The following is a 25,265-nucleotide window of genomic DNA, read 5'->3' as shown; positions in this document are numbered from 1 at the left end:
AGAACTTTCCTGAATTTGTTCTAAATGGTCACCTTGTAATTTTTCACCACATCATCTTATTTTCTTTCTCTGCATAGCTTTTATCCCCATCTGAAGTTTTACCTGTTTGATTATTATCTCCCTCTCTAAAATGTTAGTTACATTAGAAAGGAATTTTGTCTTTAGCTTACAACAATGTTTTGCAGATAATATGCACTTGGTATGTTGTGAGTGAATGAACTAGTTCCTGTTCCTCTAAACTAAAACAGTACATGTCTCCTGGTAATACTCAAGTATAGTGTAATTACCACCTCCTTTTTTCTGTAGAACATATTTCTATTTATGCAGGGTAGGATTCCATTTACTTTTCTTTTTTTGCCAGCTTATTATACTATACATTCATTTAGTTTGCAATGAGCTTAAGTTCCTTGGTATTTCTTTTGTTGTTGTTGTTGTTGTTGGGTACCGGGAATTGAACTTGGGGTCACTCGACCACTGAGCCATATTCCCAGCCCTATTTTGTATTCCATTTAGTGACTGAGGTGCTTAGTGCCCCACTTTTGCTGAGGCTGGCTTTGAACTTGCAATCCTCCTGTCTGGGTCTCCAAACCCCCAGGGATTACGGGCGTGTGCCACAGCACACGAATCCTTGGTATTTCTTATTTGAGCTACTGTTAATGCATGCACCCTTTATTTCATCCTTAAGTAGTGCTGTGTGTACACCCATGTATGTCCATTTATAGATTCAGCCTCATAAGTTTTTTTCTTTTTTTGTAGTCAGCATTTTAAAAAATATGATCATTCAACTAAGGGGTGGCTAATTTAAGAACTCATGATAGGTTTGCTGAAGAGATTAAACTGAAGTGAAAGGGCAGTAGGAATTCAGAAGATAAACCAGATGGCATCAGTTCACAATTTAAACTGGAATTATTCAATTAGAGATTACAGGCATGTTCCACTGTGCTTGGATCTCTTTTTATTCTTAAAATATACAGCATGATTCTACTGGTTGAGATTTAACATTGGAGTTATATCCTTTCCTAACTAAATGTTTTTTCTTTGTAACATAGTATAGAAATAAATATTAACAATACTAAAAAAGAAATGGTGTTCTCTGTGCTCCCTCACCGCCTATTATCTATTTTTCCATTCCTAGGCACCTCACTGCTATGTATACACCATGCTCATAAGATCTTAGCCATTCTTGCTCAAAACCACTAATAGAGCATTTTCAGTTACCCCAAATCATTTTGTCAAACTTTACTATTGTGGGCTATAGCCTTCCTGATACTACGCTTACAGGTTAATGCTTCTCACATTGCTATTTTTTTTTTTTTGTACTTTTCTTTTTTGTTCGTTGTCCTTTGAAATATTTATGGCTGTAACCATCATTTTTAGATAAACATTTTTTTCTTTCAAATCACTTACACAGAGAGAGAGAGAGAGAGAGAGAGAGAGAGAGAGAGAGAGAGATACAGATGTACCTTTATTTAATTTATTTATGTAAATGTGGTGCTGAGGATCGAGCCCTGTGCCTCATCCGTGCTAGGCAAGAGCTCTACCACTAAGCTACAACCCCAGGCCCTCAAATCACTTTTGACTGTAGTGTTGAAAAAAAAATTTTTTTTGAGTCTTGACTTAATGAGCTATATTTTATGACTGTATTGATCTGTCTGTCCTTTTGTAATTTCAGGTAATAACATGTTTTGTTGTTGTTGTTGTTTTTCCTTTAACTTTCAAAGGTGATCCACCTTTATAAAGACTGAAATATACACTAGGCATGGTGGCCCTTGACTATAATCCTAGCAACTTGGGAGACTGAGGCGGGAAGATCACATGTTCAAGGCCAGCCCCAGCAACTTTGCAAGATCATAAGCAACTTAGTGAGACCATGACTCAAAGTGAAAAATAAAAAGGGCTGGGGATGTGGTTCAAGTGTTTAAGTGCTCCTGGGCTCAGTCCCTGGTATGAGAGAGAGAGAGAGAGAGAGAGAGAGTACTATGATTACAATACCATACTATGTTACTACTATACGAGGAAACATGGTCCTGGATACCAGAAGGACAAAGACATTATAGCTTTTTTTTTTTTTATTGGTTGTTCAAAACATTACAAAGCTCTTGACATATCATATTTCATACATTAGATTCAAGTGGGTTATGAACTCCCATTTTTACCCCAAATACAGATTGCAGAATCACATCGGTTACCCATCCACATTTTTACATAATGCCATATTAGTAACTGTTGTATTCTGCTACCTTTCCTATCCTCTACTATCATTATAGCTTTCTCATATGTATCTCATGTGGTCCTCATCGCTTCCAGAAATATTTTTTTTCTGTGGTATGAATTGTGTCCAGAGATTAGTTTCTCTCATTATTTCTTTTGTGTTCTCCCAGATGAAATTTTAACATGAGATGATTAACAATATTTTGGTATTTCTATTTCTAAAATGCCCCTAAGTTTTAAAACAAATGTTATTTAAAAGACAATGACTTCGTACATTTCCCAGGCTGATCTTGAACCCCTGGGCTCAAGTGATCTTCTATCTCAACCTACCAAGTAGCTGGGGCTACAGAAAGGTACCACCATGCCTAGCCTAACTTTTATATATATGTGTCATTATTCTTTGGCATATAATAGAATTATATTTTCTTTTGCCTAAAACTGCTTGGCAGATTTAAAGGCCTTATTTTTAGAATGTACCTTATTGTATATACACTTATACTAGTTTCTTAATATCATTTATAGTTATGGTAATAATCACTTGTGTTAATAATTTTTAAAAATTGTATCAGAATTCTGAATTCTAAAATGTTGATTTCTCTTAATGAATTGCATAAAATGAATTTTTTAATAGAACTAACTCTCAGTGCCCCTTTTTAAAGACTTGAAAGAGGTTTTTCTCCTTTGAATTTAAGACTTTTAGAAACATTGTTTGCCAGAAGAATTCAGAGATGGTCAGTGTTATCAAGCAACTTGTTGGCTAATTTACTTACCCTGTTGCCTTTCTACTTTACTGGGACCTATCAAGGCTATACAAGTATATTTCATTTATGAAATTTTGTCAGATTGCCACTATAGTGATCTCTTAAAGCAATCTCAAGAATAGCTGATTGCAATTTGGTATACTGCTTTGGAAAGGTTACTGATTCCTAAGAGGTTATTATATTTAATGCTTTTTGAGCTTGAGATTAACCATCAACTATGTGGTCATGGTAGATGTTGATAATAGTTAGCAAAATTATTTTTTTTAATATTTATTTTTTAGGTGTAGATGGACACAATACAATGCCTTTATTTTTATGTGGTGCTGAGGATAGAACCTGGGTCCCGCCCATGCTAGGCGAGCACTCTACCGCTAAGCCACAATCTCAGCCTGCAAAATGATTTTTGAAGAGTTGAACTCAACAAGTTATTTCAGTTTGATAGGTACTTACTCTGTCCAGGCCTGAATTCTTTCATTTGCAAATTTAGGAATTTTTTTTGTTTTGATCACCACCTAGGTAATTATGAAATCAAATAAGAAAATATGCCAGAAATTGTGGAAACTTTCAGGAAGAATTTTTTGTGAATAAACTTATTGAAGAAGTCTTTTTAAATACTTTGAGGTTCCTACCCCCATCTCCACTAGAAGCATTTTATAATTGATATTATAGAAAGCTTATATTATTTACCAAAGAATTATTTATATATTTATATATAATATTTACATTTTTAATCAACATGATTTTTTAAAAATTGTTTTCGGAAAGTACTTTACAATTTCTACTCAAATTATTCATCTTCTATTCCTGCTCCCTATGTCTCCAAGCCCTTTATGCCTGGTTTTGTTTTGTTTTTTAGCCAGGAAAAAAATCATACTTTAGTTTCCAGTTTTTATTTTCTTATTTAGAAAAAGCGTATGATATTTATTATATCCAATTATTTTCTCATTAACTTTCTTTCCTCATTTACTTTTTAGCATACTGAGTATGGCCTCCATATTAACCACTCAATTCAACTATTTTAACCACAACCCTAGAATATTTTACAGTACCAGAAAGTAAGGAAATACTTGAAATCTATAGGGTTATGTCCAATTAACATAGTAAGCAACCTAAAGGAGTTCTAAGTGGCCAAAATGGAATAATTTAAGCAACAAATAAATAATCATAGTATCAGATTATAACTCATAGAATAAAATAACCTCCCATGAGTTTGTACTGGTATAAGTAAATAATTGAATGAATAAATAAATGGCAAAATGAGAGCTCTTACTTATGGTAGAATTCCAATTGAAAATGCAGAAAGAATGGTGGAATTGGAAAATTTTCATTAGGTAAATGCCACAATAATTATCTTATAGGCAATAACATCAATGCATGCTACAATTATCAGGCACATGTACGTGAGAAATCGCATATTTGCGTAGTCTCAAATATCTCCCCATAAAATGTGTTTTAGTTCTAAAAGGAGTCATTTATAGTGCAGAATCATGGTAGACACTACTTTAATCAAATGATCAAAGTTAACATCACCAGTAATAAGACATACTGGCATCATTTACTCACTGGTATGATACATTGAGAAGAGCATATCATATCATAACAAAAACAATATCTTATGTCTATGAGTATTTCTGTTCCTTGCATTATATATTAGGTCTCACAACAGCTCTATAAGGTAGATAATATTATCATCTCCATTTTATAGCTGAAGGAGCTGAGGCCCAAGTAAATGATAAAACTAGAACTTGAACTGCTGACTGGCTGACTCCCAAGTTCATTCTCTTAATCACATCATTATGTTGAGAAGTTTTTAGTATCAGTAGTAACTTTGGTCTGATAAATTTAATGGATTTAATGTTCTAAGTTGTGAACTTGATAAAGTTTTGCAGTTTAATGTTTTAAAAATATATACTTGACTTATTTGGAAACATTGAGAAAGTGATACAAACTACTATAATATAAGATGATAGGTTAAATACTACTTATTTTTATGTCATATATGACCTTTTGCTAAATCAACATATTTTTGGTCAGTATTCTGATATTTTTGTTGAAATTGCTCAGCAACCCTATATCTAAAAATCTGATTCTGTTACTTGTCTCTGTATAATCGCTTTTTTCTAATCCTTTACATAAAGTTTAGATATTTTAGCATAATTTATAACACTTTGATAATCTAACATATTCATTTAAATTCTTATTGCTTATCATTCTCCCACATGATTCTAATTTTCTCACACTAAACTACTTGTTATTACAGAATACTACTTCTAAACTGTATTATGTTAAATAACAAGTGTACCCAAAAATGGAATATTCATCACCCAGGTACAACAGCCATTAATTTATGGCCACCATTTATTTCATTTAAATTATTCTCTCTCATACACTCACCTGCTCTGTGGATGTTTATGGAGCATATCTCAGTCATATAACTTCATTTGTAAATATTTTAGTTTATATATGAAAAAAAAGATTTGTTATTCATTTTGTATTCCTGGGATTGAGGAGTATCTGGGCAACTTAACAAGACCCTGTCTAAAATTAATAAGCAAAAATACCCAGGGATGTAGCTCAGCAGTATAGCACTCTTGGGCTAAAAAAATAACAATTAAAAAAAATAAAGTAAGTAAAGTGAAATAATCACTCCATTTTGATCAGAAACACTGAAATCAAATATAAGGGCATAACTCAGAAAACAATTTTTACATTATAATTTGTTCTTTGATCTATTTTCTCTCCTCTTTAAAAACGAGTTTGTTTGTTTGTTTTTGGTAACTTGGAGAAAAATGTTGTATGTATTAAGAACCACCCGCTGCCGCTTTCAAAAAACCCTGATATTTGATACATATTACTAAAATAAACCATGAATTTATTTTTTAGATGATTGATTTAATATGAATATTTAAGTAATGTTTAGGCTTCTGTTTTTTAAACAAGGATATTAAGAACTGGCACACCAAGTGACTATAAACAATTTAAGAGAAAAAATTCCTTATAAAATTATTATTATAACAAACTCTTATTAAGATTTTCTGTATATATTTCTTTTCATTGTAGTGTTTTTAACTTGAATTTTTCTGTTTACTTCCCTGACACCACTCTATCCTGACTCATCTTACTATTCTTTCATTAACCCCTCTTTATCTGCTAGAGTTTCATTCCTGGTTATTCTACATTGTCTTTCTTCACATTCAAAATCATTCTTACTCAAGTCTTGCTAAATGTTTCTTTCACATCTTCTTCCATTGTAACCTCCTTGTACCTAGACCCCGAAGCCTGAAGACTGACAGTCCTCTCTCATGAGAAAATTGGAAGATTTTTAGCTACAGTGCTACTAATACGTATGTTGTTGAAAATCACTTGTTTGTTTTTCCTAAATTTGGAAATTTTAAATTTTTACTCATGTCTACATACTAGTGATTCAATAATTTTACTTACTTTTATGCAACTAAAATGGCTAAATACCTCAGTGTGGGAGAGTGAGTAGGTGGGAAAATTTCAAGAACAGGCAACAATCCCTATTCAAATTTCAAAACCTCTGATTTTAGACCAAATCTCTGCTGCTTCCCCTCATGAAGGAAAAGGGAACTACCACATGATAAAAACATTCTGATTCCTCAGAGTATGAAATTCATCCACAAGTTTTAAATACCGTCCTATTTTGTTTTATTTCATATTTACAGTGCTAGCTTTGACCTACTAAATATACATTATTACTTGCTTTTTGGTCATGATTTGAAAAATACTCATACTGTAAATCCTTGAGTTTCCCCAATACTAAAATATGATGTCCAGGGTTTTCCATTTATACTCCTATTTGTCAAAGTATTGCATATATTAGCTGTTTTCTTTTTTTTTATTATTATTGGTTGTTCATTAGCTGTTTTCTTATGATTTCTTTTTCTTGTTTTGTGAATATTTGATACGATTAATGTATTTACCTTTTTGTATTTTAAAAATCATTTAACATACAGGTATTTGCGGAAGAAGGCCTGTGGATTTGTTTTAAATTTTTAAAATATCTCGTATTTTGAAATTATCAGAAACTTAAAATGCAATTATAGTACCACAAAATTCCTTTACTCCATTTGAGAGTAGGTTGCAGACCTGACCTTTTGTTACCCTTAAAGACTATAATGTATATTTTATACAGGAGGATATTTCTCCAGGTAATCACACATGGGTAATTAATACAACCAGATGTTCTGGGGACTGAGAAGAGAAAAACAAAACAAAACACAATTAAGTAGATTTGACAGAATTTGCATACTGTTTAGATCGGGGAAAGGAACCCAAGAACCTTAACATAGTATATTTTTGTCTGTGTGTGAATTGGGCAATGATTTGATATTCAGGATATTTAGTTACTTAACACCTTGGTGTTAATATTCTATGAGAATAGAGTTTTGTATTCTAGTAGCAGAAGGAATATTTGATCACAGATTCACTTAATATTACTGTTCATATTTTTAATAATAATAATTAATATCAATCTACTGTTAATATTTATTATTAAGCAATTGGGATTTTGAATCAGGTAATAGAATTGATTGAAAAGTTTTTATAGGAGAAGTAAGATATTTTGGAGTTCTTGGTTCTGTGAATAGAATATCAGTGAGTTAAGGGTAAAGAAAGAGCAGGGTAATTTACATCTTCTCCCCCTACCCCTCATGGTATCAAGGCCTAGGTTCAGGGCCTTGGATTTACTAAGCAGATACTCTACTTCTGAACCATATTCCCAGCCCTGGAATCCACATCTTGTGTTTCAGCCCTGTCCACTCAGTCCCTGAGGATCAAGTCCCAAATTTCCAATTGATGGAGCTCTCCATTTCATACTCAGTATGAAAAGAACTAACCCTTCTCTCTCTCTCTCCCCCCCCCCCTCTCTCTCTCTCTCTCTCTCTCTCTCACACACACACACACACACACACACACACACACACACACATAAACACACACACACACACATATTCCCTTTTGGGGGAGGGGGCAGGTACTGGAGATTGATCCCAATGGGGTTTAATCCCTGAGCCACATCCCAGCCATTTCTATTTTTTGTTTTAAAATAGAGTCTCACGAAGTTACTGAGGCTGACATTGAACCTGCAATTCGTCTGCTTCAGCCTCCTGAGCTACTGTGATTACAGACATGTGCCACCATAGCCAGCTTTATAGAATCGCTTAAAGATTGGGGCAATATATATGAAATATTAGGAACAGGACTTGGCATTCAAAGGAAGTTTTAGTTCTTACATTGACTGATCAATTGATTGATTTTAATAGTGGGGATTGACCCCAGGGATGTGATAACTAATGAACTATACCCCATCCACTTTAAAAAAAAAATATATTTGGTACTGGGTCTTTCTGAGTTACCTAGGCTAGACTCAAACTTATGATTCTCCTACTTTAGCTTCTCAAGTTGCTGGGATTATAGGTGTGTGCTACCATGCCCTGTCATGCTTTTAGTGATATTATTGATATCAAGTTTGTAATTGTTAATTTCCTTTTACTATTTTGTAATGCTGCAGTGAGAGTATTTCTCAAAGGGCATTATGCATGGCGGATCATCTCAGCTACTCTGAAGTCTGAAGCTGCAGAATCTCAAATTCGGCCTGCTTGGCCAAAATAAAATAAAAAGGGCTGGAGTGTAGTAGTTTCGTGGAGTAACATTTGCCTAGCATGTGGGAAGTCCTGGGTTTCATCCCCGGTACCACAAAAATAAATAAATAAATAAAATAAAAATCTCTCATTTGGGCCCACCCCCATTCTATTCATTATCTATTATTACCCACTTACCATTCAGGAGTAAATTAATTAATGCATGCAAAGTACTTAATAACTTGGCACTTAGTAAGTACTAAGTGTGTTCAGTCTTATGATTTTTTTCATGGATGATCTCTAGGTCAGTGAGATCCTTTCGTTGCTTTTAATGGTCCTTTTTTGCCTTTAATCTTTTCTCATGCTGTCCAGATTGATCTTTCTAGGACACTGTTCAGATAGTGCTGATCTCTGTTTTGTGACCTTTGGTGCCCAGAAAGAAAAACAAAAACAATACAGTGTGCTTTGGTAGCCATATCAGATGACTAGCCAAGACCAACTGAAAAAATTGGCATTAATGAAAAAAAGTAAAGTGAAATTTTGTTTTAGCTACTTAGAGGCATTACTAAAATAGTCTCAATTTTTTCTAAACAGAAAAGTTGTACCAGTGATCAAATTCAAGTGGACTTGCTATTTATTTTTAGCAAAGAATTGAACCTAAAATTTTATCTGAAAAACAGCAGTTCAATTAAAATAGAATATCAGGAGTAAAGGTCAATTACTTAAGTGTTTATTTGCATGTCCTGTTCATAATACTTTGCACATCTTTAGCTATTTTCAATATTTTAAATATTTCACAGATTTATGAAGATGTCATGTAAAATTATTTTTCTCAGTGAAAACTGTATTGTATTTTTAAAAATTGATAGCCACATAAAGTCATTCCACCACAATTGTAGTTTCCAAATTATTTTTTTAATCATTTTTTTTTTGGTATATTTTTTTTAAAACTTTATTGCAGGAAATGGCAGAGAGAGAGTTAATATGTTACATGGAGGGAAGAACAGTCCATTGGGGGTTAAATTGCAGAGTCTAATGGAATAATAACTGGTAGCACCATCTGCTGGCCTACTTCCGCAGAAGGAGTCAGTATTTTTAACGACATCTCTAATATTCATGCTGATGCATTTTGATGCTTTGTGCATTCATTTCTTTCTGTGCTTTGTTGGAATCTGGCTATCTGCTTACAGCTATTGAGGAAACTCAGCTTTTTAGGAGGGTTTATAGTCTTTATCATTCCTAAATAGGATGAACAGTAGATATAAACTTGCCAAGGCAGAAATGTATTGATAAATCAAAATGTGTATTTGTGGAGGGTTGTGCATCTCTTGGTTGCAGCTTGCTAAATAGGCCATTTAGGATTCTTCTTTCAATGCTTTTTTCTTGAGCACTGCCTGGGGTGGTGAAAAAGCAGAGGGCAAGCCTTTGTCTGACGCCAAAAATGTCTTCAGTGAAGAGGCCAAGAGGAAGGGTAAGTGAAAGCCTGAATGAGTGGGAGGAGGAGGGGTTCTTTGGGCTAAAAGGCTAATGGGATTGAATAACCTTCCTTATTACTGGCTGCTGCTGCGGGAGTCGTACTGCATCGCCATCTTGAGCTTGTTGCTGTTTTCTCGAGTCTTGGTTATTTGTTATAGCCTGTAGGCCTTAAGGTGGCATTTTAGTGAGCAATTCTAAGCCCTCCTTCTTTTCCCAGTGCTGCAGCACTGCTATGAAACCTTTGATGAGGCAGGTATAGAAAAGATACCGGTGAAACACACTGGAATCAGCATGAAAATGTGTTTGGAAATTCCTGATGTTTTTTTTCTTTGCTATAGTCAGAGGCATGTTTACGGGTAAGAACATAACAAAACTGTAATCTAAGTATGTGGATGAATGTGTGTTTGACAAGGAAATTCTTTTTTAAATGCTCTTGATCTGCTTCCTGTGATACTGCTAAAATATTAATAATCTTAATGTAAAACTATAAAACTTGTTCTTTCCCATAGTGCTTGAGCAAAATAATTATGATACAGAAAAAGGGGAAAAAAATCTACTTAACTCTTTAATGGGAAAACTAAAACTTTCTCTAATTTTAAGTATGAGAATGTCTGTTTACTAACTATTGTGTTGCTGCATTAAAATGATTTAAGTGATTTCAGGTTCTCATTCTAGTTTTAAAATAGAGGGTTTGTTTTTTAAAAAGCCATAATAAACTATAAAGAGTAGTGATTCTAAATTAAAATTGCTATTTTAAATGTATTAATAATTTTCAGAGTTTTAAAGTGGAGAGGAAAGAAAAAAAACTTTAATTCCAATTGAACAGAATATTTATAGGACAAAATTTTAACAAGTTACATGTACAGGACAAAATCTGGATCAACTAATGAACCAATAATGCTATGAAAATATCAATGAATCTATATTCATCCTTCCTTAACCTTCATTTTCAAAGCAGCAGTTGGGCTGTTTATACTTTTACTGATTTCCAGATAAGCAAAATATCTTAATTTTAAATTTGTTTGTAGTTCTCGCATATTTGCTCATGTAATTTTACTTCTCTATTTAAACTTAATTTAAAAATTTCAGATATTTATGTCAGTTGTTTTTATAATATACTTTGGTACATTCCATAAAAATAATATTTTGGTTTCCCTAGCCTCCATCTTCCAAGAAGAATGATGGTTCTGGGACATATACTAAGTTGCAGAATACCCAGGTGAGGGTCATGTCTGAGAAGAAGCAGAGAAAAAAGGTGGAATCAGAAAGCAAGCAAGAAAAGGCTAATCGTATAATATCAGAGGCCATAGCAAAAGCAAAGGAGCGTGGGGAACGCAATATTCCACGAGTAATGAGCCCTGAAAACTTTCCTAGTGCTTCAGTTGAAGGCAAAGAGGAAAAGAAAGGTAGAAGGACAAAATCCAAGCCAAAGGACAAAGACAACAAAAAAACAAAAACTTGTTCTAAGTTAAAAGAGAAGACAAAAATTGGGTAAGTTGTTATTATACTTAATTTATTTTAATTTTTGTTAAAATGCAGGTGTTTTATCTTCTACTTTTGAGAATAACATGTTTACTACAACATTAGAGTTTTATATTACTGGATATCAAGTGTACCTTATTTTCTTTTATGAATGAATTGGGCCATATTTTAGGACATACTAAATTTTACTATTCTGTGAATGTAGCTTTTTGTGTATTAATTTTAGTGAAAGAATATGAAACAAGGGGGAAAAATCCATATGGCTGTGGATTTTACTTTTTTTTACTTTTTATTTTTTCCAAATTTATTTTGTTTGCAAACATGCATCATAATTCTTTAAAAGATTTCTTTACCACTTAATTCTACCATATCACTGCACCTTGCCCTTCAGAAACATGAAGTACAATATTTTCTCAAAATCAACAACTTTGGGCTAAATGGAATGGCAATAGAACTAAGACCATGTAAGTCAACAATAACAACTAGCTCTTGGCTCTTTCTGACTTACTCCCATATAAGCTCTGATTTACCTTATGTAATAAAGAGGCCAGGTGAGGATTAATGCTCCAAGATAATTTAAAGGACAAAGAATTGCTGTAGGAGAGTAATTTAATTCTATGTATTTTTATTTGACTGTTCAACACATTTTGAAAAAATAAAATATAATAAGAGTTATGGCTTTATATGTATGTTTTACCAGCAAGGATAAGCATTACCTAAGGCTAACATAGTTTAGGATTGTTTTTGCAGGACTATTTGGTCATTCTCGAAGACTTGATGTGCAATTTTACCTAAAGTGCTTTTACTGAGTTTCTTCTTTAAAAAAAAAAAAAAATGTACACAATGAAGAAAGAATTCCCTTGTTATTAAGATCTTCATTTGCTTAAGAAATTATTAATACATTTTGCAGATATTTAGAATTTTAAAAAAATTTGTAAACCAATTGAATTCTTACCATTTTAAATGCAACCACCAAATTGAATGTTTTAGTTTGGTTGTGATATTCTTCAATCCAAACCATTAAATAATGTGGGCTCTTATTATAATAGATTAATAAGTAGCTTTTGATTTTGCATTTTATTTGCAGACAGGTAAAATGGAATTCAGAAGTTAGATTTCTACCCATTTATTTCTTAAGTTTTCAGTATGAAAGTATTTTATTTTTCCATACTTACGTCTAGTTTTAATTCAAGAAACCCATATTTAATCTCTTGCTATATTAAAAATTAATATGAGGTTTTCCAGTTTTAATTTCTATAGTGATACAAGCAGAGTAGTGTCCTGTTCAGAAGGATAGCACTCTGAAAAACAATACAAGAGGAAAATAGTAGATAAATTTTGAAAGTTATAGTTACTATTTTAAAGTAAGTTAATATAGTTGGAAGTAGTAACACTGTAGCAGGTAGCTTATTTGCAGTAAATTTTAATACTATGTAACCTTTATCAATTTAGTGCCTTTTTTTTTTTTTTTTTTTTTGGTGGTGCTGGGAATTAGAACCCAGGGCCATGGGCTTGCAAGGTAAGCACTCTACCAGCTGAGCTATATCCCCAGCCGTAGTGCTTTGGTTTTAGTGGTGGCAGACTCTAGAAAACAGAAAAAAGAATTATGATAGAAATAACTTTTTTTTTTTTCCATTTTGTTTAAATACATGGTGAAATACTGACCTAGAGCCTTGTGCATGCTTGGCAAACACTTACTATTGAATATATGCCCGGTTTTAGGCCTTTTTGGTAGAGATAGGTAAATAAATTTCGCAGATAAGTAAATAAATTTGAATCTTGCCTATATTTTAGAATAAAACAATCTTGATTGTCTTTATCAGCTAAAAACAAAAGGTTATGATCATGTTGGAGGAAAAAACATAATTGGAATAAGTGAAATTCATATATAACCCAGAGTTCTATTGTTAGTGTGGATTATAATATTTCATTACTATTTCTTCCAGCAAGCAACTGTAAATTTTGAATTTGCTGTTTTTAATTTTTATCAATTGCATCATTTTAACTAGCAGCATTTTATGATTTATGAAACATTTTTAAACTTTTGGTTTTCTAGTTTTAGAAGAATTGATCTGCTAATATAAAATTATTGATATCAGTTCATTGAAAGGCAGTGTATGTTGCAACTTAACCACTAACAGTATGAAATAAAAAATTTAAGGAGTAAATTGTCAACAATAATTTATGGTTGATGTACAGTCAGTTCATATTTATTTAACTCATATGTTTTAATCTGAGAAGATTAATCTGAAGAAAAACAATACTGCTATTATTCCCTTTGCTTGCAAGTGTGTTTGAAATCTTTTATCACTATTGTACATTGATTTTTTTTCAATGAAAGGAATAGAATGTCCTTTTCAGAGTATTCTCAAAGTCTTATTTAATTTTTATAATAATTCTGTACTTTATGGTAGGCATTTCAATTCAGTATGATAATGTAGTTAAATTTTTAGCTCTGAAACCAGTTGCATTTGTTCTATTTCCAGTTTCATCAATTACAAGTAGTATAAACCTGAGCAGACAAGACACTTAACCTCTAATCTGTAAAATGGGAATAATAACAGTAGTTGCCTTACAGTGTTATTTTGAGAACAAAGTAAGTTAATAACTTTTAAGACTTATAAACCAATATCTAGAACATGCTTGGTGCTTATAAAGCATTTGTTGTTAACATTTTCTGAGACCATAGATAGCATGCATTTTTTTATGGAAAAAGCCAAGACTAGGAGTTACACACTTTCCTGTATGTTTATACTCACTCAGGTACCTGGGTTCTCTTTCTCTTAAATCTCCATTCCTAAATCAAATAGAAATGGGATACTGGAGGACACATACCAGTTATCACACTTTGTTTGTGTGTGTTGTTTGTTTTTTTGTGGTTATGGTTCTGGAGATGGAACCCAGGGCCTCATACATTCTAGACAAGTGCTTTACCACTGAGCTATACCCCCAGACCAATGGTAGTGACTATTTTCTGAGTGCAGGTACTGTGAATTGGACCTGGGGTGCATTTCCCTAGTCTTTTTATATTTTATTTTGAGACAGAGTTGCCCTGGCTGGTCTTGGACTTGGGATCCTCCTGCATCAGTTTCCCAAGTACCTGGGCTTACAGGAGTGGGCCACCATACCTACTTTGGTTGCTACTTTTTAAGGAAGATGATAGATTAACTCGTTAATGGCTATTTTTCTTGTAAGTGTGCTACTGCTTATCTTGTTAACTAAAGTAGAATTTGGGATGGTAAGGAAATTTTGTTTGAAATATGCCTGAAATTTAACAAGAGTTAGATTCTAAAATGGTTTTTTAAATGTAAATAAATAAATAAATATTCTCATAGCTATATAAGTTTAATCAGTTATAGTCCTTTGTGATTAACTTTTTATTACTCATAATTTTATTTATTACAGAAATACTTTTTATCAAGTATTAGAAGTAGCCTTTTTTCTTTAGTTACAACGGGAAATACCTGAATTTTTGTTTGTTTTGAAATACTTGGGATTAAACCCAGGTGTGCTCTGTCACTGAGACACATGCCTGGTTCTTTTTATGTTTTATTTTGAAAGAGTGCTTTACTAAATTGTAGTGACTGGCCTCAAATTTGCTATCTCCTTACTGGGATTACAGATGTGTGCCACCAGCTCCTTTTTATTTTTGAAGGTTCAAATGACTAAAGTAGAGGTCAGGGATGTAGCTCAGTGGTAGAGTGCTTGCCAAACATGCGCAAGGTGCAGGCTTTGATTCCCAGCATGAAAAAATAAAAATAAAATCCTAAAATCTCAGCCAGGCACTATGGTATACACCTCTAATCTAAGTGACTCGGAGGTTGAATCAGGAGGACAGCAAGTTCAAGGGTAGCCTCAAAATAAAAAATAAGGCAGACTGGAGATGTATCTCTACAGTAGAACAATCCCCAGGGCTGGGGTTGTAGCTCAGTGGTAGTGTGTCACCTAGCTTGCATGAGGCACTGGGTTTGATCCTCTGTACCACATAAAAATAAAGACAATAAAGTCCATCAACAACTAAAAAAAAAAAAAAATTTAAACAAAAGAGGAAAGAAGAAAATAACATTTGTTTGTATATACCATTATATATACACGTTAAAAATACCATTATATATACATGTTAAAAAGAACATGCTAGAGAGAGATTTCTATCCATATAATAAAATTGGAAGGAAAAAATAAGATCGAATAAAACCTGAGGGGGAAAAAAAGGAGGAATCATTACAAATTATCACTCCATGTTAATAAGATGATACATGAGCCAATGATTATAATTTTTTCAAAACAATAGGAATTTTGAAATGTCTGCTTGAATAGAATATAAATACACTATTTAGTTAATTGTTTCTTTGTGCCTTAAAAGTAAAAACCCAGTTGTAAAAATACATGTCATTAATTTATTATGTATTTTTATTAGTAGTGTTTATATAAGTTCTATAATTTTTCAAAGCCAAGCAGATAAAATGCACTATTAATTTCACTGCTTTTATCTAAATTATAATACCTGGTAAAAATATGAAACATTATTCTGCAGAAAGAGTTGATATAGGGCCTGGGTTTATAGCTCAGTTGTAGAGTACTTGCCTAGCATGTGTGAGGCACTGGGTTCAATCCTCAGTACCACATAAAAACAAATAAATAAAACAAAGGCATTGCGTTCATCTATAACAAAAATTTTTTAAAAAAAGAGTTGATAAATATGTTGCTATGAGTTTCAGTCAAAATTTACATTTTCAGAGCTGGGGATATAGCTCAGTAGAGTGCTTGCCTCACATGCACAAGGCCCTGAGTTCAATACCTAGCACCACAAAAAATAAAATAAAATTTACATTTTCAATTTTATGAATTATATCTTTACATGATCTAGTAAGGGTTATCATAGGAAAAGATAAATAAAATAAAGGATATTGAATCTAAGATGTCATCGATTATAAGACACATCATTATTTTTGTTTCATTTAATTCCATGTGGTACTGGTGATTGAACCCAGGACCTTGCATATACTAGGCCGTGCTTTACCACTGAGCCATATCCCCAGGCCTTTTTAAAAACAATTGTTTTGTGACAGTGTTTAAATTGCTAAGCAAGGCTAGCTTTGAACTTGTGATCCTTCTGCCTCATCCTCCAGAGTTGCTGAGATTACAAGTATGCAGCACTGTACCCAACAAGATGGACCATTATCTTATGTCAGTAAGAGAAAAATCTCCTTAATCTCCCTAGTTTCTGAGATTACAGGCCTAGGTCACCATGATTGGTTCAATTCGTATATTTTTTTCATTCTTTGTAAAAGGTTATACATGACAGTAGAATGCATACTGACATATCATTTAATTCAGTCTTTTGAAAAAAATGATGTCTAACTTTAATCAGGAAATAATAATAATCCAAGTTACCAAAAGTTTGCAATGTTGCTTTCACATATTCAAGGATTACAATTTAAACTAAATTGAAGAAAAGTAATAAAATTTATCTTTGACATTTAAAATAACCTCAATTCCTTTCTTTTGGCTTGCAAAGAAAAGTAATGTGAATATAAATAGTATTGTCTATTTTTTCACTTATGGTGAATTGGATATATTAATTATTATAAATGGACTAATTGGTTTAGATTCATTGTCCAGTTGTTGCAATGAGAGAATCAACAGGAGGCCATTATAGATTGACACATTTAGAAAACACAACTTGTTACACAGCATCTAATAACTTGTGGGCAGAATTTGGATGAGTGCGTAAATTGCATCTAAAAATCAAGTATAGACATGTCAGGTATAAACCTTGCAGTTTTCTAATGGCTATATTTATTAAACAAATTAGGATTTCAAATTCATACCTTAGTTTCAATTGCCATTTTCTGTCAGAAACAAACTATGTTTTGATATTTAGGTTTTTTTTTTTTTTTTACTTGCCTGAATATCTGTTGCTATAGTTTGGTAATACTGATTAACAGATCCTGTTTATGTTTTTAAAACTCAATACTTTGTGTAAAGCCTTTGTTATTAATTTGTTCTATATTACTTTATTACTTTCCTTTGGAAATATATCTTGTTAAATAATAAATTGTCATTTTATTTGAAGAATGATTTATAGTAACCTTTTATTTTTATTTATAATGAAATTTTAGTTTAGAATTAATATAGGAAACTAACCTTTAGAAGAATGGGATGCTCTGTGGCTGTTAGATATTTTGTTTAATTATATTATTTGTATTCTTTTCAATTGTCTGATTTTCATTAGGTAATATTTGTGGCTGTCTTTTGCTATTGTGGCTATTGTGCAGACAGTAGAGATTTCTGATTGTTCCTGAGACAGATAGCTGGGCTGGGGATGTATGTCATTGGTAGAGTGCTTGCCTAGCAAGTTCAAGGCCCCTGGATTCAATCCTGGATACTGGGGCTGTGGGTTGGGGGGTGGTCAGATAAATCATTGTTAATGATTTACTAAAAGATTATATGGTTTCAGATTTCTCTTTATTCATTAAACCATGTTTATTGGTATTAAGTCTTTATTCACAGGTTGAAGTATATGTGCCACTTTATCTTAAAATCAGTAAGTTACGTTGGAAATAGAAATCTAGGAATAAAGGGACCTTTTGTTGTTTTATTAGACTGTGGCTTTGGCAGTTTGTTTCACCTTTTGGAGCTGAGCTTTCTTTCTCTGTGTTTCAAGACCAATATCTTCTTTGTCAATTTTAGAATTTTTCTCAGAATCAACTGAGATATTGGAGTCAAAGATATTTTGCAGTGTTAAGTGTTATATAAATATTAAATAGTTTTATTATCCTGAATATTTGTTTCTAGCATTTCCTGTATTCCCAATTCTTTGTGTCAATGGTTCCCAAACCTGGTAGAGCATCAGAATCTCTTGGGGTTATATTTTTAAAGTCATATTGGAATCCCACTTATTAAATATGAAACCTGGGGTTGGGACTTGCACATCTGCTTGCACATTTGTTTTTTGGTTGTTGTTGATTTTTTAAAAAATAATTTTAGACTTGCAAAAATAGGTCAGAGTTCCTGTTCCAAATTTATACAATCCTTTTACTAATTCTGTTAACTAATCCTCATACAGATGTTTTTTGTTTTTCCTTTGTTGTTGTTGTAGATTTACTATTGGGCCCTAATCCAATTCAGGATCCCACACTTCATTTTGTTTTCATGTCTCCTTAAACTCCTTTTAATTGGCAATAATTCCTCAGTCTCTGTCTTTTATGATTTTTTTACTTTTTTTTTTTTTTTTTTTAAATGTTACTGGGGATTGAACCCAAGTTCTTATACACTGGTGAGGCAAGCGCTTTACTACTGAGCTACATCTCCAGTCCTGGGTTTTCATTTATGAAGCATATTGGCCAGTTGTTTTGTAGAAAGTCTTTTGACATTTCCTCCTGAGGAATTTGTTTTGCTTTGTTTTGTTTTGATCCAACTAGGAATTGAACCCTGGGACACTTTATCACTGAGCTACACTCCCAGTCCTTTTTATTTTTTATTTTGCAATGGGGTCTTGCTGAATTGCTCAGACTGGCCTTGAACTTGTGGATTCCTGCCCCGCCTACTCAGCCTTCAAGCACCCTGGGATTAAGGGCATGCACCACTGAAGCTCCTTGAAGTTTTTATTTTTATTTATTTATTTTTTTAAATATCTTTATTTTGTTTATTTATTTTTATGTGGTGCTGAGGATCGAACCCAGTGCCTCACATGTATAAGGCAAGTGCTCTACCACTGAGCTACAGCCCCAGCCCTTGAGGTTTTTATTTAATGGATTTAAGTCTTTAAGCAGCCACTTAGATATTATATCAGAACATTTGTTTTACATAATTTATTTAGCTAACCCATCATGAAGAAAATGCCTTTTAAAGCAGTGTATTAAAGAATATTAATAGACTTTGATTTGCATTTCATGTGAAGTTCTTAAGAATGGAACTCTCTTTTGACTAGTGTAAGATATCCATTAATGGTGGCAATGGACAGCAAGTGAGAAAGTGCATCAAATATATATTCCTACTGCCCAGTTTTATTTACTGAGCTTGCCATCTGTAAAAATACCTGTGGTTTTATCAAATAATCACAAGGAAAATAATGGATATCCTTAGGAGGAGGTTATTGGTTGAAGAAGAGGCATGAGGGAGCGTATGAAAAACCAATTTCTTGTTTCTTGATAATGGAAGCTAATTATATAATTTTTTTAAAGAAAGTTCATTGATTTTTTATATATACACTTTTCTGAATTTACATCATAGTTAATATTAGTAGATTGTTGTACTCTTAAATTTATGGAAAATGAGGTATTAGATTTGGGGGGATTTTGAGATTGTGATACTTGTGAAGTATCCATGAGAGTCTGGCTATGTGAGTCTGAAGCTTGGGAGAAAAGTCTAAAGTGGATATAAAAATCTTCAACTTCTAGGTGGCAGTAAAGAATATTATGTGTCTAGTAATGATGGGGACACATGCCTTCCACGGATTCCACCTCTTGGGTCCCCTTCTTCCTCCGGGAGAAGTCTTTTCTGCTGTCCTTTAATAAACTTCTAATTTCTACTCTGAAAAAAAAAAAAGAATATTATGTGTCTAGTAATGATGGGGACACATTCTGAGAAATGTGTTATTAGGTGATCACCTCCTCTCCCACTTTGGTGATGAGGATTAATCCTAGGTCTTTGAGGATGCTAAGCATTCACTTTAGCACTGAGCTACACCCTCAGTCCCTTGGGGGTGATTTTGACCTTGTGTTAACATCATAGAGTGTACTTAGAACAAACATAGATGATACAAATCAGTCCCTCAACATGATTAAGAGACTGTATATTCAAAATGAGGCTGCTGGTGGTGTAACACAGTATAATGTTTTACAGTAAATGTGTTTTTTTTTTTTTTTATAAATAAGTAAGAATATAAAGAACTTAATGATAAAATGTATAATAATTACAGAAATCAGTAACATGATAATTTACTATCAGGTATTATGAATTACATGTGCTACCAGTCACATGCATTATAAATAAACCTACTGTGCTGTCAGTTACATATTTTAATCTTATGATTATAACATATATCTTACAATAGATAATCTTATGATTATAATATATGTGACTGGCAACACAGTAGGTTTATTTATATCACCATCATCAAAACATGCTGAACAATACATTGCACTAAGACCAGCTAAGAGGTAGTTAGGTGATAGGAATTTTTCAACTCTACAACAATATCTTGGTACCATCATTGTCTGTAGTGTTGTGTGGTGCATGATCATAGGATAAATTACATGTCCCATTTACTACTGTATGTGAAGAGGTAAGAAGTCTGAAGACAGAACTTTGAGAAACACCAAAGATTGAGGGGCTGGCAGAAAAGACAACTGAATTCTGTCTGGGCATGATGGCACATACCTGCAATCCCAGCAACTCAGGAGGCTGAGGCAGGAGGAACAAGTTCAAGGCCATCCTCAGCAGTTTAGCAAAGCCCTAAATGTGTTAGCAAAACCCTGTCTCAAAATTTAGAAATGAATAAAGGGCTGGGTAAAGTGGTAAAGTGCCCCTAGGTTCAATCACCAGTACCACCCCTGCACACACACACACACACACACACACACACCTCTGTCCTGCCTTGATGTGGTACTCTCTGCTGTCCTCCCTAAAGGCCAAATCAATGCACTNAAAAAAAGAACATTATCCTGCTGAAAAATCAATATTCAAGGAATAGATGGAAGAAGAGGAACCAAAATATAGTGAGAGGAAGTTTGACTATTGCATCATGTAGCCAAGGGTACAAAAAAGAAAATGATGATCAGTTAAATGTTGGTACATGGGATTTTAAAATTTTCTCTTGGATTTAGCATTTTAAAGATTTATTTTTTTCCCATGGTTTCAGAGGTTTCAGCCCATGGTCACTGAGGGCTTGTGGTGGGCTGGGGCTCAGTGGCAGAGCACTTGCCTAGTATGTGTGAGGCACTGGGTTTGATCCTTAACATCACATACAAAAATAAATAAAATAAAGGCACACTGTCTGTCTATAACTACAAAAAATATTTTTTTAAAAAAGGTCGTAGCTATACACATTGGGAATTTAGACTTTGGAGTGAGGCTTATGTAATTTCTGTCTCTTTTCATACTATCTGTGTGACTTTAAGCAAGTTATTGAACTTCTCCAAGTCTCAGTTTCTTGTCTCTATAAAATTATACTTGCCTCTCCAACTTGTATAAGCATCAATTGAAGGAAAACATGTAAAGTCAGTGCAGTTGCTGACTCATAGTGAACAATGAATACATGGAAGCTATGAATATGAAAAGTAGTTTCAAGAGTTGAGATTATAGTGGGTTTAGAAACAAAAGTGAAATGACAATCCCTCCTCCCTATACTTAGAATTGAACCCCGGGGGGATTTTCTACTGAGCTACATTTCCAGCCCTTTTTATTTTGAGACAGAGTCACGTATTTGCATAGTGCTTCGCTAAATTGCTGAGGCTGGCCTAGAACTTGTGGTCCTCCAGCATTAGCCTCCCCAGCCATTGGGATTACAGGCTTGTGCAACCACACCTGGTGCGAAATGACTTTTGAAAGCTATAGATAAGGAGGAAGGTCAAGATCATGTGGGATCATTAATGGTAGATGTGACCTCCAGGGAGATTTTTTTAGTTGTGAAACCAGAGTAAGGAAAAATGAGCGTCAAAGGAAAGAAATAGGGCTGGGATATAGCTCAGTTAGTAGAGTACATGCCTTGCATGCACAATGCTCTGGGTTCAATCCCTAGCACCTCATACAAAACAAAAAAGAAGGGAAGAAATAAGATATCAAAGTGGCAAGAGGACTAACCAGTTTCTTAATTTTGTTTCAGAATATCTTTTTGTATTTTCTTTTCGTTTTCTTTTTTTTTTTTTGAGAGAGAGAGGGAGAGAATTTTTTTTTTAATATTTATTTTTTTAGTTTTCGGTGGACACAGCATCTTTATTTTTTTAATGTGGTGCTGAGGATCGAACCCAGCGCCCCGCGCATGCCACACGAGTGTGCTACTGCTTGAGCCATATCCCCAGCCCCTCTTTTTGTATTTTCTGGTTCCAACATGAGCTGTATATACTCATGTATATACTCTTATTTACTTTCTTCATACATTCAGAACGTACAGGTAGGATAGCTAGTTGAATTGCCATTATCTTGTTGTACATAGTCACTATAAGAGTAATGTAGGGAAAAACTCATTGTAAAGTTTTTTTTCTTCTCTCACAACTAGTCAGCTAGTCATTAGCCAATTATTGTGGATCTTTCTTCAGTATTTTATTGTGAACTCATGATCCTACCTCAGCCTCCCTAGCCTCTGAGATTGTTGGCATGTATCATAGTGCCATGGCCCTGGATTATACTCTTCATCTCTCAACCGAATTTTTATGTAGTTTATCAATAGTTTCTCTGCTTTGTACTTTATTTCCTTTCAATCACATTGTTCCCTTGTTTAAAATTCTTATATTTTATTGCTTTTTGCTTTTATTTATTCAAAAATATCTGAGTGCGTATTTATTAAATATTTGTTGCCAGTGCTGATAGGTAGATTTTGTTTAAACTCTTACTCTGTGGAGCTTAAAAACTTATCTTAAAATATAAGTCTTTCACGTCTTTTCCAGGCCTTCTATAATCTTCACCATATATAATTTTTCAGTTTTCTGCTTCCTCCTTCTGTAATATTCTGTGTCCCTGTCATGCTATCACCACAGCATATTCACCTCACTCTTCTGTGGTATCCCCCTTCCTGGAATGTACACTGTCTTTTTTTTCACTACCTGTTACTAATTCAGTTGCTATCTCAAATTGTACTGTTTCTGTAACACTATTTTATTTATTTGTTCATTTTTTGGTACTGGGGATTGAACCCAGGGGCCCTTAACCACTGAGCCACATCCCAGCCCTTTTTATATATTGTATTTAGAGACAGGGTCTCACTAAGTTACTCGCTTAGGTCTTGCTTAGTTGCTGATGTTGGCTTTGAACTCATGATCCTACCTCAGCCTCCCTAGCCTCTGAGATTACTGGTGTGTGCCAATTCACCAGCTGTATCACTTTTAATTTTCTGTGAAAGAGGTTACACTGTTCACATTGTTTCCTGTGCTAATATCTATTTTAGCATTTTAGCTGTGATCATTGTCTAGTTATGCTATTTTAAGGTTAAAGACTATCACTTCATATTCAATCTCAGAACCTAGGAAAGGGCTGAACATATATTAATTCAAAATAGTTTCCATTAGTTAGGACTGTGCTAAAAGGTAACTTACTATATTAGTAAGCTTTTCGTGGCTGTGACAAAATTCGTGAGATAAATGATTTATGTGGAGGAAAGATTTATTTTTTCTCATGGTTTCAGAGGTTTCAGTCCATGGTCACTGAGGGCTTGTGGTGAAGCAAAACATCACGGCTGGGAGCATGTGGTAGAGCCTAGGCTGCTTACCCTGTGGCAGATGGGAAGCAAAGAGAGGGAGAATAAGGTGCCAGGGTCCCATCCCCCCTCAAGTGTGTGAGCCCAATGATCTAACTTCCTCCAATTAGGCCTCACCTCTTAAAAGTTCTCCCACCTCCTAGTAGTGCCATTAGCTAGGGACCAAGCCTTCAAAACATGAACTTATGGGGGACGTTTAAGATCCAAACCATGATGCATACATTGTCCTACTTAACTTTTCAAGAGAAGAGGTAGCTAATATACTACCCCTATGTTTACAGGCAAGTAATTTGCTTAGGGTCCCACAGATAGGTGATTGGTAGATTCAGGGTTTATATCTTTGATCCTGTGATTTCAAAGTACAAGCTGTTAACTTTCAAGCTCTCCCACATTAGTAAATAATTATGGAAAGAATTCTGCAATCTTTCTGATATACCATTCCTAAAAATATTTGGGGGACTTCTCAGTTTTTGGAATATAGGTTATCTAAAGTAGAATTTTGCTTATTAGTAATTAGAATGGTTCATGATTAACATAGTGTTTTAATAATGTGCTGTTAAGGCAGATAAGAAAAAATGGGAGCCATGTACTTAAAATACATTCTTAGGTATATGTACTTGATATGTTTGAAAATATTTAATAAACACATATAAGAGAGAACATATACATACTGCAGAAATATAAAAAATGGTTTTCTTTTCTTTTTCCTTTGGTACCACAGACTAAACTTGGTCACTTAACTACCGAGCCACATCCCCAGGCCCGTAACCCACATTTTTTTTTTTTTTTTGAGATAGAGTCTTGCCAAGTTGCTGAGGCTGGCCTTGAACTTACAATCTTCCTGCTCCAACCTCCCAAGTACTAGGACTATAGGTGTCCACCATGATGCCCACCATATTTCTTACTCTTAACATAAATAAAAGTATTAAAGAAAAATTAATTGTAGAATTGTCTTAAATAAGAAAGAGATTACCATAGAGTAGAAAGAAGTAGAGGCTTCCTAGGGCATGGAAGTATTTATGGTCAATAAGTGGAATTTTAGTTTAATAAAAGGTAGGAGTAATAAACAGCTCCTCACTGTCTTATAATCTAAATCTACAATAAATGAATTGGTTTTATGTAATAGTTATTTATATCCTAAAAAGTTAAGTATATCGTAAAAACCAGCTATAGTTCTTGACTACCTTTTTATGCTTATAGGTACATTAACTATAATATTGGTTTTTTTGTCCAATTCAGTAGAAGAGAGGTTTAAGTTTTGAAAATGTCTTTATGGATTTCTGAATATTTATTTTTGGACATGCAAGTGGTAGAAAC

General features: G+C 33.5%; 1 protein-coding gene across 17 annotated transcripts in view; it reads left to right on the top strand.

The window, feature by feature from the left end:
* Chd9 (chromodomain helicase DNA binding protein 9) overlaps nucleotides 1–25,265 on the top strand; it is a 251,656-nt gene that overhangs the window by 137,043 nt on the left and 89,348 nt on the right. For 13 of the 17 annotated variants that reach the window (XM_048792193.1, XM_048792190.1, XM_048792188.1 and 10 more), the window contains one exon: nucleotides 11,211–11,542. In XM_048792193.1, coding sequence (XP_048648150.1) covers nucleotides 11,211–11,542 — 332 coding nt within the window. Of the gene's footprint in view, nucleotides 1–8,424; nucleotides 9,103–9,963; nucleotides 10,047–10,133; nucleotides 10,408–11,210; nucleotides 11,543–25,265 lie in introns of those variants that run through there. The other 4 variants (XM_048792198.1, XM_048792197.1, XM_048792199.1 and 1 more) reach the window with 3 other exon arrangements.

This window comes from Marmota marmota, unplaced genomic scaffold (genome assembly GCF_001458135.2).
Source record: "Marmota marmota marmota unplaced genomic scaffold, marMar, whole genome shotgun sequence".
NCBI classification, from domain to species: domain Eukaryota; kingdom Metazoa; phylum Chordata; class Mammalia; order Rodentia; family Sciuridae; genus Marmota; species Marmota marmota.
The sequence above is the reverse complement of the archived record's forward strand: the minus strand, read 5'-3'. Positions and strand labels throughout refer to the sequence as shown.